General features: G+C 45.7%; 1 protein-coding gene across 6 annotated transcripts in view; it reads left to right on the top strand.

The window, feature by feature from the left end:
- Window positions 1-14,447, top strand: part of SBF2 (SET binding factor 2) — a 491,808-nt gene that overhangs the window by 426,401 nt on the left and 50,960 nt on the right. For 5 of the 6 annotated variants that reach the window (XM_090032680.1, XM_090032679.1, XM_090032681.1 and 2 more), the window contains 3 exons: window positions 388-584; window positions 12,076-12,213; window positions 13,687-13,782. In XM_090032680.1, coding sequence (XP_089888806.1) covers window positions 388-584; window positions 12,076-12,213; window positions 13,687-13,782 — 431 coding nt within the window. The remainder of the gene's footprint in view (window positions 1-387; window positions 585-12,075; window positions 12,214-13,686; window positions 13,783-14,447) is intronic. The other variant, XM_090032682.1, reaches the window with a different exon arrangement.

The following is a 14,447-nucleotide window of genomic DNA, read 5'->3' as shown; positions in this document are numbered from 1 at the left end:
TCTGCTTTATTTTAATTGTCCCAGTGGTCTCTCCTGTTTTCTGGGTCATTCTCAGAGAGCTGACTCTTTTCAAATGACATATTAAAAGAAAATTAGAAGGGAGAAGAGTCAACGATTAAATTAAGACCATAAAGGAAAGAGAAAAGGAAGAAATGGTCTTTGAAATTATTGCCAAAGATAGTTGGTTTTTAAACATTCCTGAGCAGTTTTCAGCTAATTAAAATATTAGCCAGGACTGTTTTATATTAGAAATAAAAAAATTGGTTTTTAAGAGACATTGAATGAAAGTACAGATACCAAGACAATTGCAGAAATATAGAACTAGAAGGAAAGATTTCTTTGTAAATAAGTTTCTCTGTTTAATTTTTTCCCCCATGATTCATACAGCTATCCTGGGCTTCTGGTAGTACCTCAGTCTGTGCAGGACAGCAGCTTGCAGAGAGTAGCTCGTTGTTATCGTCACAATCGCCTACCAGTTGTCTGTTGGAAAAGCTCAAAAACCAGTAGTCTCCTCCTTCGTGCTGGGGGCTTTTATGGAAAGGGAGTGGTTGGCCTCTTCAAATCTCAAAATACACAGACTACCGGTAAGCTAATGCTGCTACACTTTCTTGAATGTATTTTTTTTCAGTTAAATCATTTCTTTTTCTTCATAGAATTATATAATATTTCCATGAATATTTTTTTAAATTTACAGCAACTTAATGTGCTTCCTTTAAAGTCTTCTCTCACATTCACTTGACTGTCCTTGTATTATGTGCAATGTTGCTACCATTAACAATTGATTCTATAGACAGTTAGAGCAAAACAATACCCATTCAATTTTATGATGGCTTTGAGAATAATTTTTGTTTAATTTTGAACAAGCTTTTTATGAAACATGGATGTGAAAGACCTCCAGAGTTCTACTTGGACTCTTCAGATGAATTAAAAGACTTCTGTTTTCTATGTTTGCCACTAGAACAGTGTAGGCACTTTCAGAATAGAGTCATTTTTTAAGAGTATTAGAAGAAAACAAATCTTATGTTAGAGGGAAATGGATTGTGAAAGATACATTACTTGTAATTTTCACCTCCCTTGAACCCCACAGTACAACTTCAATTCTTCCTTCTTTTTACATTGCTCTTGTCTTTGGGGTATCTAGAGTTAGAAAAGTTACAAAAGTGGAATTGGATACCCAGCTGAGGAACAATTAAGTATCCAGTTTAAATAGTCAAACCCTAAACTGACCTTGGGACATCACATAAGAACTAGGGGGTCTTCTCCCTGTTCAGGATGGATGGAATCAGTACACTGCTCAGAAAGCATGAGAGGAAAACAGAGAAATAGATATTCATCCCATCAGCAAAGAAATTCCTCAGTCATTAATTTTTTTCTGCCTCTGCAGTTGGGACATATTATGTAGTCAACCTAATAGCTAAAAAAACCTGTTGGGAGTATTTCACTTTACTGAATAATTTGTCCTATGAAATTTCTCAGAGGCATTGTCAAGAACAGTGTACAAATCTGTGCAAGTTACATAAAAGTAATGAGTCATTCAAGAGCTCATGATCGGAGTAGACTGCAGAATTTAAAGATTTGTTTAATCCTATGGATAAAGAAATGCTTAACAATATATCTCTTGGAAATAACCGTAGAAAATTTAAACTTAAATTTATTTATGTATATGAATAGTTTAAATTTGTTGTAAAGAACAATTTACAGCTGGCACATTTTCTTTTATCAGCTTTTCGTCCTTCGTAGTCACCTTTAAAACATAATAATAAAAAAAGCAAGGAGTGCTTAAACTTTGGATATATTTTGATTTGACATTCAGTGATGACAGCAGTGTTTTGATTGGCAGTGGATGTGTCTACACAAAGTGCAGTAGCGTAATTTATTATGAAGTAAGCGTGTGTACATGTGCACATGCTTACTACTCACTAAACCTTGTTAATCATGAGTAAATTTGCTACCTGCAAATGCAAGTAGCAAATTTACTTTAAATTAGTAATGGCACAGTAGCACTCATGTAGACACTTGACCAGGAGCACATCTGCTTTTGTTTGTTTATTTCAAAAAGACAAAACTTCGTAGGATATTTCAAAATTTGTTCTAAAACTGCTCAGTAAGGATAGCATTTCCCTCTTTGACATGACCAGGTAGCCAAAATACAGGGTTTGTAGAACCAGCCAGCCAAAATTCAGTTAGAAGGAGAAATTAATGGTGGAGTAATTTTTCATTCTTTTTATTTACAAGAATCCATTTTCTGGATAAAAGGAGAAATCAAGCACCCAGCAACAGTTTCCTTACTTATAGCCCCAAGGCTTTCTCAGCCAGAGCCCCAACTCAAAACCTTTCCTTCTAAGATTCTCTCAGGGCCATACAACAGTGCCCTTTAGGCCGTATTGAAGCTTCCTTTTCTGACTCTCATCTACCCTTACACTTCCCCTCTGCTTACAAAAAAAATGGCTGAATCCCCTCCCTCCATAGCTTTCAAATCCTTACCACCCTTAGATTTGCCTTTCTTTTGGACTCACATATTTGCTTAAGTATCTCCTGCATCTAGCAAATATGAAAGAGTACAAGAACAAAGCTTGTTAGTATTTTCATACACATATTAACTTTCTTCAAACATACTACAGATTTTCCCCCCATAAATCACAAAACTGTGGAAAATTTCCTGCAAGCAGTAAATAGAAACATTTTTGCCACTCTTGTCTTGTTCTTTCTTGTCTACATTTGATAATATCTTCATTTCTTTTATACTGTCAGTCTGTTAAAGCAATACAAATTATGGAATAAAATGTATCATTAGAGGCAGAATCACAGGAGGAAGCAAAATAAGTGCAAAGGGGAAAAGAATTGTTCTTCAAGGTAACTGCCACACTGATTACCAGGGATCCAGGTTCTCTGTTTCCCACAGAAAAATGGAGAAAACCACAGATTTTGCAGTTTTGCAGAGCTCTCTGCAGGCTGGCAGAATTCCAGCTTGCAAAGAGCTGGGAGAGAGCAGGAGGAGGGTGCTCAGGCAGGGGGTGCCAAGTGCATGTACATGCACATGGCTGCCATGCAGCCTGGAAAGCAGCTCCCGCAGGTAAATTTTTGGTAGGGGGGAGTTGGGCAGGGCTTGGGACTGCTGCCTAGCTGGGCAGTATGTGGGGCTTGGAGCCCAGGGCTGCAATGTGCGGCTGAAGGGCACCGGTAGGGAGTGAGAGGGAGCTGTGGATAGCTCATCCAGAGAACGGGGGAGAGGGGCCAACTCCCCACCTCTGTGTGCACTCCAGGGGGGCTGGGGGGGAACCCATACCTCCCAGATCTGTGCGTGGGGCAGGAGTAGGTTGCTCAATGTGGGCTCAGGCTCCTGCCCTGCTACCCTCCCTTGGGCTTCTGCAGTCTAGTGGGTGTGACCTAGCACTGCAGAGCAGAGCAGGGTCATGAAGGAAACCTGCTTGCTGCTGCAAGCTCTGCTTTGCCCTAGCAACATGTCCCCTGCACATGCAGCAGCAGCAGAGGTGGTGGCACAGGGTTCTGTCCCCAGTTGGTGCTGCATACACAGGAGATGTGTTGCCAGGACAGCGCAGGGCTCTCAGCAGCAAGCAGCTTTCCTGCACAGGCCCACTTTTCTTTGCAGCACTGAGTCATAGTTTCATAGTTTCTAGGGTCGGAAGGGACCTGAGCAGATCATCTAGTTCGAACCCCTACCATGGCAGGAAAGAGTACTAGGGGTCAAACGACTCCAGCAAGATGGTCATCTAACCTCCTCTTAAACACCCCCAGGGTAGGAGCCTGCACCACTTCTCTTGGAAGTTGGTTCCAGACCCTAGCCGCCCTGACCGTGAAGTAGCGCTTACTGATATCTAACCTAAACCTGCCCTCTGCCAGCTTGTGACCGTTATTCCTGGTCACTCCTGGCAGTGCTCGGGGGAACAGTGACTCCCCCAATGCCTGCTGATCCCCCCTGACTAGTTTATAACAGGCCACAAGATCCCCCCTCAACCTTCTCTTTCAGAGGCTGAACAGGTTCAGGTCCCATAGCCTCTCCTCATAGGGCCTGCCCTGTTGTCCCCTGATCATACGAGTGGCCCTCCTCTGGACCCTCTCCATGCTGTCGACATCCCTCTTGAAGTGTGGCACCCAGAACTGGACGCAGTACTCCAGCTGCGGCCTGACCAGTGCCGCATAGAGGAGGAGGATCACCTCTTTGGACCTGCTCGAGATGCATCTGTGGATGCATGACAAGGTGTGGTTGGCCTTCCTAACTGCCTCCCCACGCTGCCGGCCCATGTTCATCTTGAAGTCAATGATGACCCCCAGATCCTTTTCCGCCTCCGTGCTGACAAGAGGGGAGTTCCCTAACGTGTAGGTATGGTGCCGGTTATTCCTCCCGAGGTGCATCACCTTGCACTTGTCTGTGTTGAAACCCATCCTATTCTCGTCCGCCCACCCTTGTAACCTGTCTAGGTCTAATTGTAGCCTGTTGCATCCTTCCAGTGTGCCCATGTCCCCCCGCATCTTAGTGTCATCAGCAAATTTGAACAGGGTGCTTTTTACCCCCTTGTCCAAATCACTGATGAAGATGTTGAACATCACGGGCCCGAGGACCAAGCCCTGCGGGACCCCACGTCCTTCCAGGTTGAGAAGGACCCATCCGCCACCACCCTCTGGGTGCAGTCCTCTAGCCAGTTGGCGACCCATTTGACTGTGTGGGTTTCTACACCACAGCCCCCCAGTTTCTTAATGAGAACGGGGTGAGAGACAGTGTCGAAAGCCTTCTGGAAGTCCAGGAAGACTATATCCACTGCTACCCCTGCATCTAACGATCTGGTGATCTGATCATAAAAGGCCACCAAGTTGGTCTGACAGGACCTGCCACTGATGAACCCGTGTTGGTTGCCCCTAAGCATGCAGTCCCCTGCTGGCCCCTCTTGGATGTGTGCCAGCATAATTTTCTCGAACAGCTTGCCTAGGATTGAGGTAAGACTAACCGACCTATAGTCTCCCAGGTCCTCCTTCCTGCCTTTTTTGAAGATGGGGACCATGTTGGCCCTTTTCCAGTCCTCTGGTACCTCACCAGAGCACCACGAGTACTTGTAAAGCCGTGCCAGGGGACTTGCAATGACCTCAGCCAGTTCCTTTAGAACTCTAGGGTGGAGATCATCCGGGCTGGCTGACTTGAATACGTCCAACCCCTCCAGAAGCTCCCTAACTAAATCCTCGCTAACCCGTGGCCCAGGTGTGCCTCCCCTGGGGCCCGAGGGGGGCCCAGCATGGAGGTGGCTGTTCTGGTCCCTACTTAGGAAGACGGAGGCGGAGAAATTGTTGAAGATGTTAGCTTTGCCGTCTGGTGTGATGACCAAGTTTCCCACTGGTTGGGCTGTGGAGGCCCCAGGGGAGGGCAGCAGGGCAGGAGCCTAAGCTCACAGCCTGCCCCACCCCCACCCCGCTCACAAGTCACAGGGGCACAGGTCTCCCCATCCTCTGGGAGAGCAGGCACCCACAGCAGGGAGCCAGACCCCCAACCCATGTTGGCAGCAGGGGTGGGAACCAGGCTGTACTATGCTGCAGCAGCCACCTCCTCCTGCCAGGGGCAGGGGGCTGTGGACCTGGGGCCCTGGCAGATGGGGGGCCCCCTCCAGCAGAGCTGGGGGGGAGGGTCAAGGGGTACCAGCAGGGCTGGGAGGGCTGTGGGAGGTGGGGAGTGAGGGATACCAGCAAGGCTGTGGTGGGGGGAATGAGGGGCACCAGCAGGGCCAGGAAAGCTGTTGAGGAGAGTGAGAGTACCAGCAGGACCAGGAGGCTGTAAGGGGGGTAGTGAGGTGCCTTTCATTTTAATCACAGGTTTGGGGGTTTTATCAGAGAATTTGTGATTTTTTTTTTATCAGGGAAAACCAGGATCCCTGCTGATTACACATCTGGTATGTCTGTCGTGTGCATGAATTTGGATGCCTTTCATTCTTATAACTACTTCAGTACCCTCAGTCCTTTCTTGTTCCTCAGAGCTTAGGACATAAAGGGTAAGGTGGCTTCACTGTGCATGTCTTCTCATCGCACAGAGATGTAAAAGATAAAATTCCTGGAGTGCCTGAATCTTTGAGCAACTCAAATGCTAGGGCTTGGACACGCAATCAACTATATCATTTTATAGTGTGGCAGTGTGTATATCACTGGTACAAGTGTTTCATCTGTCTACATTAATAGGCTGGGGACAGGCATTACACATAAACCAGTTTAAGTGATCAGAAACTGGTTTAAACCTGTAACAGAACATAAGTTCAGGTCACAATAAGCAATTTCAAAATGGCCAAAACCAGTTTGAGATAAACCTGGTTGAATGTAGTATCAGACTTAACTGATTGAGCCCAAATCAGTTTATGCAATGTCTGACCCAGTCCTTTTCCTGGTTTAAGTTAAATCAGAGTCCCTCAGCGTCCCAGCGTGCTCTCTGGGCTGGGCTGTCTGCTCCAGCACAGCAGGGCTGGCCCTGCCCCTCTGCTCTCTAACCTGAGCTGGGGTGGGGACATGGTAAGACACTGGCTGGGATGGCCTCATTAAGGCAAAGTGGACAGGGAGGGGGTTAATTCTTCCCTCCTTCTCCTCCCCCTCATGGCAGCTGGGGTCTGCCTGTCTGCCAGGCAGCGGCAGAGGGGGTGGTCAGGGCTGACAGACCCGAGCTGTGGTCCCTGGGGGAAAAGGGACAGGTGAGGGAATTAACCCTGTCCCTGCCCCTTCACCTTAATGGGGCCATGCCAGGATGCCATCTGGCCAAGTCCCAGCGCTGGAATAGCAAGGGGATGGGAAAGGGCAGAAGCCTTTGTCAGACTGCCCAGGAAGAGGTTTATTCCCCACCTCCCTTCCCTGTCTCAATGGCAGGGACCACAGCTGTCTCTGCATGGCCCCATTAAGGCTAAGGGGGCAGGGAGGGGGTTAATTCCCCCCTTCCCACCAGGGGGACTGCAGCTGAGGTGGAGCACCCTCACTTCTCCCTCCCCTCCCCCCACCGCAGGGTGGGGATTAAGGCTCTGTGCAGGACTGCCTGGCCCCAGAGGGCAACTCTTCCCCCTCCACCCCCCGCCACCACGGGGCTGGGAAGGAGGCTCTGTTTGGTGCTGCAGGGGGCAGGGAGGGGTGGGGCTCTGTGCAGTACTGCCCAGCTAGGCCTGGCCCAGCCTAGCCTGGCCACGGAGAGTGGCTGTCACTGAGCCACAGCTCCTGGGGGTGGCCCCAGCCCCACAGCCCTGCCCAGCCCGACGGAGTCCTGGCCAAGGCAGCCACATGGCGGGGCCAGGCTGCAAGAGTGGGGCCGTCCCCTGGAAGACTGGGCCATGCCAGGCAGCCCTGCACAGAGCCCCCACCCCTCAGTGGCAGAGCGGGGGAAGAGTCTTCCTCCAGCATCAAACAGAGCTCCCCTCCCCACCCCACGGGGGGGGAGGAGCAGGAGGAATAGTCTCCCTGCAAGGCTGGGCAGCTCTGCACAGACCCCCCTCCAGCATCACACAGAGCCCTGCTCCCCACCCCTTGGCTATGGGGGAGAGGGAGAAGGGGGAAGAGTCTCCTTCTGAGTCCAGGCAGTACTGTGTGCCTGGATTGCTCCTGGCAGTAATGAGCTGCTGGGGTAGACAGAGTTCTCCCCTCCTCCTCCTCACCCCCAGCCACAGGGATCTGGCTACACTCCCTCTTCTCACACCCTCCAAACCCTGCAGGCCAAGGTGGGGGTTTAAACCTTTCCTCTGTCGTACTCAGGCATGCCCAGGCCTGGCCACCCCCTCCCTCTCCACCCCACTCAGCTCAGCTCAGCTCAGCTTCCCTGTGAAAGGGAAGGGAGGGATGCTCTAATACCCTGGGCCTCTAGCTGGAGCCACTGCAGGCATGTGCCTGCACTTGCAAAGCTGTTCAATCTTTGTAGACTAACCTGCAAAGATTGAATCAATTCAGGTTTGGGCTTTCTTAATGTCTGTCCGTAGCATATTGTTAATTATTTGTAGCTGGGGCAGTTCTTGCATAGGTTTTTATTTCCTGTTTGTTGTTTTTTGTTTTTTTTAATAGACAGTTTATTGATAAGCTTCCTTTACCCTATGTACTCATTCTGAGATTCTTGTTTTTCTGTTCAGTACTTTTTAAATGGCTGACATCAAATAACCATGTTTTACAGCTTACCCTTCTTATGGTGGAACAGTCCAAGATAATGATGTGCATGGGTGGTGTCTGAATTACTTAGGAGAGGGCCATGTTCCAGAACTCTGCTCTGTGTCAACTCTTCTTCTAGAAGGGAAAAATCAATGCAGTGCTGAACCTGTCCATCACTCCAAGTACTCATGGTGCTTGTTACAAGTCATATTCATTCAGCTTCCACTTATGAAAAGTTCAGTAAGGAGCACCACTTCCAGAATTGGAGCATGTATCAGTTTGTACAGTCAAGTCAGAAATCCTTTCCTTGTACTCCTACCAAAAGCCTGAAATCACTCCCACTGCTACCTCCATGCTGAAATTATAGCTGGCACAGATGTTTCCTAAGCAGACTAAAGAATGCACTTTGTCTGCTGCTAATTGTACAGTGTTGACATTGGCACTGAGCTTCACATCAAGGCCTATCTGACAGTAATGTCCAGGTAATAGCTATATGGTGACATCCCTGTAGGATTGGTACCAGAATTACTTGTTGAGAGATTTGGAGTAGTTATCATCAAATTACTTTGGCAACCATGTGTCCTACTTCCCAAGACACTAAACTGAGATAACTTTGGATATTAGTGGGTCTTTAAGATAGCAAACACCTCCCTGGTCTTCATAACCATATTGCCGACTGATGCATCTGAGAACCACAGATGGTCATTCAAATCTACAGCTATCTGCTGCAAAAGGTTTCAGAAGTGATTCTATTTACAGCCACCAATACCCACGAAACCCAGAAATTTAAAGAAGCGAAGGCAAGCTGTAGGTTACATCATAATATTTTTAGCATGGGCCAGGCAGATTTGGTACTCCAATCTAGTGAACCTGTCAGTGCAGAAACCACCTCACCATTTCTTTCTGACTGCAATTGTTACACTCTGAATTAGTGATTCTACACTCACCCAGAACCTTGGCATCTAACAGTCTGGATGCTGGCTTGATGACGTTTATGGAGAAAAAACTTCTGCTGAGATTCACAATATATCAGTATAAAGCAGAAACCCCTCAATCAGACAGTCATACAGGGCCAAATTGAAGATGTTTTCCTCACTATAGTTCCTGGCACGTTTATTTTATTGTGCAATGGGATCTGATCCATGATCCCAATAATTGTACCTCCTACCATGCCACACATGCATGGCAAGAGGTGTCTTTGTTGGGATTGGGTATCAGATCCATTACACAATTACTACATGCCAGTGCAGGAGGAGCTCAGGCTCCTAGAAAGGACTGCTTGGGCCAACAATGGTCAGTCCTGGTTCAGACAGCCTCCAGTATGATTGGATACTGGGGCTGTCCAGGCCAGACTGACAGTCAGCTGACTGGCAAAACCCTGTGCCCAGCAACTCTGGCCAGGCTACTGGGTGTAGTGGATCAGAGGTTCCCAGTGCAGTGGGGAAAGGAGGTGGTTGAAGGGCTTCCCTCTCTGGGGACTTTAAAATCTGCCAGGAGCCTGTCATCTGCCACACCCAACAGTCCAGCCAGAGCTGGCAGGTGTGGGGCTTAAAGTCTGCAGCAGAGGAAGCATACTCTTTAAAGTTCCCTAGGTGCCAAGAGCCAGAGAGCAGGGAGTCTCTCCAGGTCCAAGTCCCTGAGGAGTTTTAAAAAGCACAGCTGCAGCCTACCTACAGTTGCATTCTTTAAAACTTTTTGTGCACCATGCAGAGCATGGCCAGCTGGGGATCTGGGGGCTCCTGCCTCCCCAGCTACCCATGGCCTGCACCAGAAAGTGGCACCTGCAGCATGGGAGCAGGGAGCTAGCTCCTGCTTTTATGGGTGTTCCAGGAACTTAAAGAAGTGGATGTGCAGCTGAGGCTTCCAGCTGCATGCCTGATTTTTAGAGGTCCTGGATGCAGTGGGCCTGACTTTAGGTAGATGCTCTCTAATGTCAAGATAATGGCCTCCCCACTCTTTCCTGAAAACCCAGCCACTTGCCCCAGGACAGCAAGTTGTGCAGTTCCTACTCCCCTGACCTGACCAGCCTATTTTTGGCCCCTCAACTACTCCTGCCCCCCCCCCCACAACCTGATCCCACCAGCACCTTTCCCCCCACCCCATCCCACCCTAAGTTACTTACCTCAGCTGCCCATGCCACTCCTGGCAGTGGCAAACATCTCCATGTGCCATGCCTGGTTTAGGTCTAGGTGGCTTGAACTAAGCTACCTAAACTAAATGCAGCAGACTTGTTCACACCCCGAAGTAGATGAGGTACCCAGAGCTATAACATGGAGTTTGGTACACATGTAGTCTTTAGTTCAGCTTCCACATTAGATCCTTATTTTAATGAGCTATAATACAATTCAGAATTGAAACAGAATTTCTCTTTCCACCTCCAAAGTCACCAAGAGAGAACATTATGGTAACTGCAGTTCTGTCCACACAAGGTCCACAAGCTTTCCTCCTTTCCTAGTGACTCCGAGTCCTATTGTATGAGATTCCTATTGCTGAAGGAACTTGAGTGGTGACTGAAGTACTCTGTACTTTATCCCCTTGTCTACAAGGAGTATAGGCATGGCCACAATGTACACAGCTCATCAAAAAAGTATACATAGGGTTGTGACAGGAGTATCGCTATCAGAGCTTTTCTGGGGTGGCTCCACCCTCCTGTAATGGGCCAACCACCTGCTTACTCGCCTGCCACACCTTGATCTTACTTAATTAGAAAATGGTTGTAATCAGCAGGAGGCTGCCCATTTTTTCCACGCCCCAATGACAGGGGGCACTACCTGCGGCTCCTTTTCCTCCCCTACACCACAGCCCAAGCCTCGCAGATGGAGTTGACGTGGTTTGACCTGGGCCCTGTTATGTTCTGGCCCTCCTCTTTACCCCCAGGGCTCCTTGCTGCCCCCTCTCGCTCACTCTGGAGCTCCTCGCTGCCCCCTCTCGCTCGCTCTGGGGCTAGGGCCACTGCACCCTGCAAATGCTGCACCCTCTCAGGCACCAGGAACCCCCACGCTACTGGAGAGTCCCTGTGAGGCCTCCTCCAACCCCTAACAGCCTCACCTGGTCCTCCAGTCAAAACAGTAAACATAAAACATAAAGCCTGTGGGCTACAACATAAAACCTAGACCGTCCGGTCAAACAACATCTACTCCCTAGTAGAGAGTGAGGGAGTGGGGGGGAAAGAGGTCTTTCCAACCCCAGCAGCGACCGGGGGATGCACTCACTGCCAGAGTCCTCCCCTCTGTCTGTCCGAGCTGAGTCCCTACTCCCACAACTGCTGGAGAGGGACTGCCCTCCTGGGCTTAAGAAGGGATAAGCCCTGCCCCTTCCTGTCAGCTGGTTTTCCCAGTTGCCCCAGCAACCAGCACCTGTGCAGCCCTGGTGACTGGCAGCTGAGCCTCCCCCTTTCTGCCACTAGGGGTCTCCCCAGAGCAGTCTCCACTCTCAGGCGCAAGGCACCTGAGTGTACTGCAACAAGGGTGCATGAATATCAATCATGGAATCTGTGCAGGCAACACATCTCAAAGAATTTGATACAGTCAGGCAAATAACCATTCTGTTTGAGTTTTTAACTTGTATATGGTAAACAAATTATTCTATATATTCAGTACTAACTTTTTTTAAATGTTGAATTTTGCAAACAGGTGCCACAAAGTTGCTGTATCATTTCTTATTCTGAAGGTAGTGGAAAACTATAGTATCTCTAGTATGATTCTCTGGTGACCATTGATAATCAGGCATTTTTTATAATGACCACTGAACAATTTACTTCCTTTTTAAACCACTGATTTTTTTTCCTAGATTGAAACACATGCAAATGAGGCTAAATAGTTGATGTATATAACAGAAGAATGCAAAGTTCGCTCACTATTCTCATTCACAGTCGGATCTTTTATGCTTTAGTTACCTATGCTGCTTGGATCATAAACATACAAGTAAATATAGCATTATTTATCTGTTTTGTATTTTTCTATATTCATTTAGCTCCTGCCTCTTTAGAATCTTCAAGCAGTATAGAACAAGAGAAATACCTACAAGCCTTATTGAATGCAATTTCCGTCCATTACAAAATGAATGGCAGTAATACTTTAACTGTAAGACCAGCAATTGCTCTGTCGCCAGGTAAAATTGTAGTGTATTGTCTATGTTTCTATAACTAAGAGGAAAAGTGAAATCACTCTGATTGTGTATGTGTTAGATTACCTAATCAGAATTCTGTTATTCAGAAGAGTGCTACACCCTTCAGGCATCTTGTTCACTTCATTTTTTTGCAGACAATATTTCAAAGTGTTAAGAACATGAAAAGATAAATGTCTATCCAAAAGACTTTTTTCTCTGGCCAAAATTATAGATCAACCTTGTAGTTTTTTACATTCTTTTTTTTTTACTATTTTTGCCAATAAATTATGTATTTATGATGAAGGGCAGTTACTGAGAAAAAAGCCATAAATCATAAAATCGTAGAAAATTATGAAGACCTCAGGAAGTCATCTATGGATGACCTCAGTAGGTCATCTAGTTCAACTGCCTGTGCAAAACAGGACCACCCTCAACTAAATCATTCTAGCTAGGGCTTTGTCAGGCCAGGCCTTAAAAACCTCCAAGGATGGAGATTCTACCTCTCTAGGTAACCCAAACTCCTAGTGAGAGAGTTTTTGCTAATATCCAACTTAAACTTCCCTTACTACAACTTGAGACCATTGCTCCTTTTTTTGTGATCTGCCACCACTGAAAAAGCCTAGCTCCATCCTCTTTGGAACCACCCATCAGGTAGTTAGGTAGCATCCAAACATTACAATTTATATTTCCAAATATTTTTCCTAAAGCAAAAATGTGCCACGTTGTAAATGCAGTAGTTACAGTTGTATTTGTATTATATAGATGTCACTATTATCACTGATAAATGTTTTACTCTTTTATAGCAAACATATTAAATACGGTTTTACTTCAAATAAAAGAGGATAAGAAACATTATTTAAAGTTATGTGAAAATTTGTGAAGGAATTGCATATGAAGTATTCAGCTGCAATGGTAACTGAGGGTGCATAAGTAGTAGTTATTTTCTTGTGTTTTGCTTCCTTAGAATAAGTTTCATTCTTATTCCAGATGTAGGGTTTTTTTGTAAATAAATTTACAATTCTTGTAATACATGCTATTTTAGCTATGTCTGAGTTAAATCATTAAGAAAATCATCACTATTCTATTTCAGTTATCAAGTGATGAAACCTGGTATAGGGTTCACGTAAAGGTAACCCTGATGTGTTAGAAACAGGAGCATGTGGTTTAAAAGTTTGTCTTCTTGGCTTAATCAGTTGGTGGAACTGGCCTGGAACACCTAAATGACAGCTTTTCTTGTAAAGTAACATCATCCCCAACTGTGCATGCTTTGCTTCATTTGTCATTATATACGTTGATGGCACTAGCTATTCCTAACCCTTTGTAATGTTGCAAATGTATATATGTTGTTTCTTTTTCTTAATTGGCAGCAATTAGAAGCATTATACATGAAAAGAAAGCATTTTTTCATTTGAGTAATGTGTTAGTCTGAATGATATTGTAGTTTTTTAATCTTATATTCTTTTTGACTGACTTTAGGCACTGAAAGGAGGGCTTCAAGATTGTCCACTGTGTTTAAGCAGGTAGTGCCAGGACACTTGGATGTAAATCTATCCAATAGCTTTGCTCGAGGAGGTTAGTAAGACTAGCTAAAGACTAAACATTACTGTTATCTGAAATAAGAGATATACTATAATGTTAGTAGTGAAATAAAAATTAGTCTACATGTCAATTAATTCCATTATAAAATAATAAGATACATATTAGAGACTCTTAGTTCATCAGCCATACATGACTTTAAAACACCTCTTGTATAGTAGTTAAATTAAATGTTCATTCATTAATTGTTAACAGGATATTATTAGCATCCAAACATGTTCATTTTGCATTAGAGTTGTGGTTAAATAATGTCTTAGAATATCCACATTGTAGATCAATCCATTGTTTAGTAAAATTTCTGCAATAACATCTAAACATTCAGATGATTCATCTGAATAACTTTACTCCATGGAAATTAAATGCCCACATGCTTAGGAACTAATAGATAGGCTTGTACAGGGGCATTACAGTGGGCCACTAAGTGGTGAAGTGATTGAAGTTAATTTTAGCTACCATTTTTACTTTGTGAGATGTATAAATGAAGGAGAGAGGTCAGTGTGCAGAAAGCTGTATTTAAAACAAAATAAGTAAATCATTTATTAATAAATCTCAATAGGTTGTTACTTTTGAGTTTTGCATGCCTGGGTATTAACTGTGGGTAGCTGACATGCCCCGGGAAGAAGAAAAATAACTATTTTAAA

This window comes from Crocodylus siamensis, chromosome 2 (assembly GCF_052110815.1).
Source record: "Crocodylus siamensis isolate JL-2025a chromosome 2, ASM5211081v1, whole genome shotgun sequence".
Taxonomy (NCBI): domain Eukaryota; kingdom Metazoa; phylum Chordata; order Crocodylia; family Crocodylidae; genus Crocodylus; species Crocodylus siamensis.
Note: the sequence above shows the minus strand (reverse complement) of the source record. Positions and strands in the feature narration are given on the sequence as shown.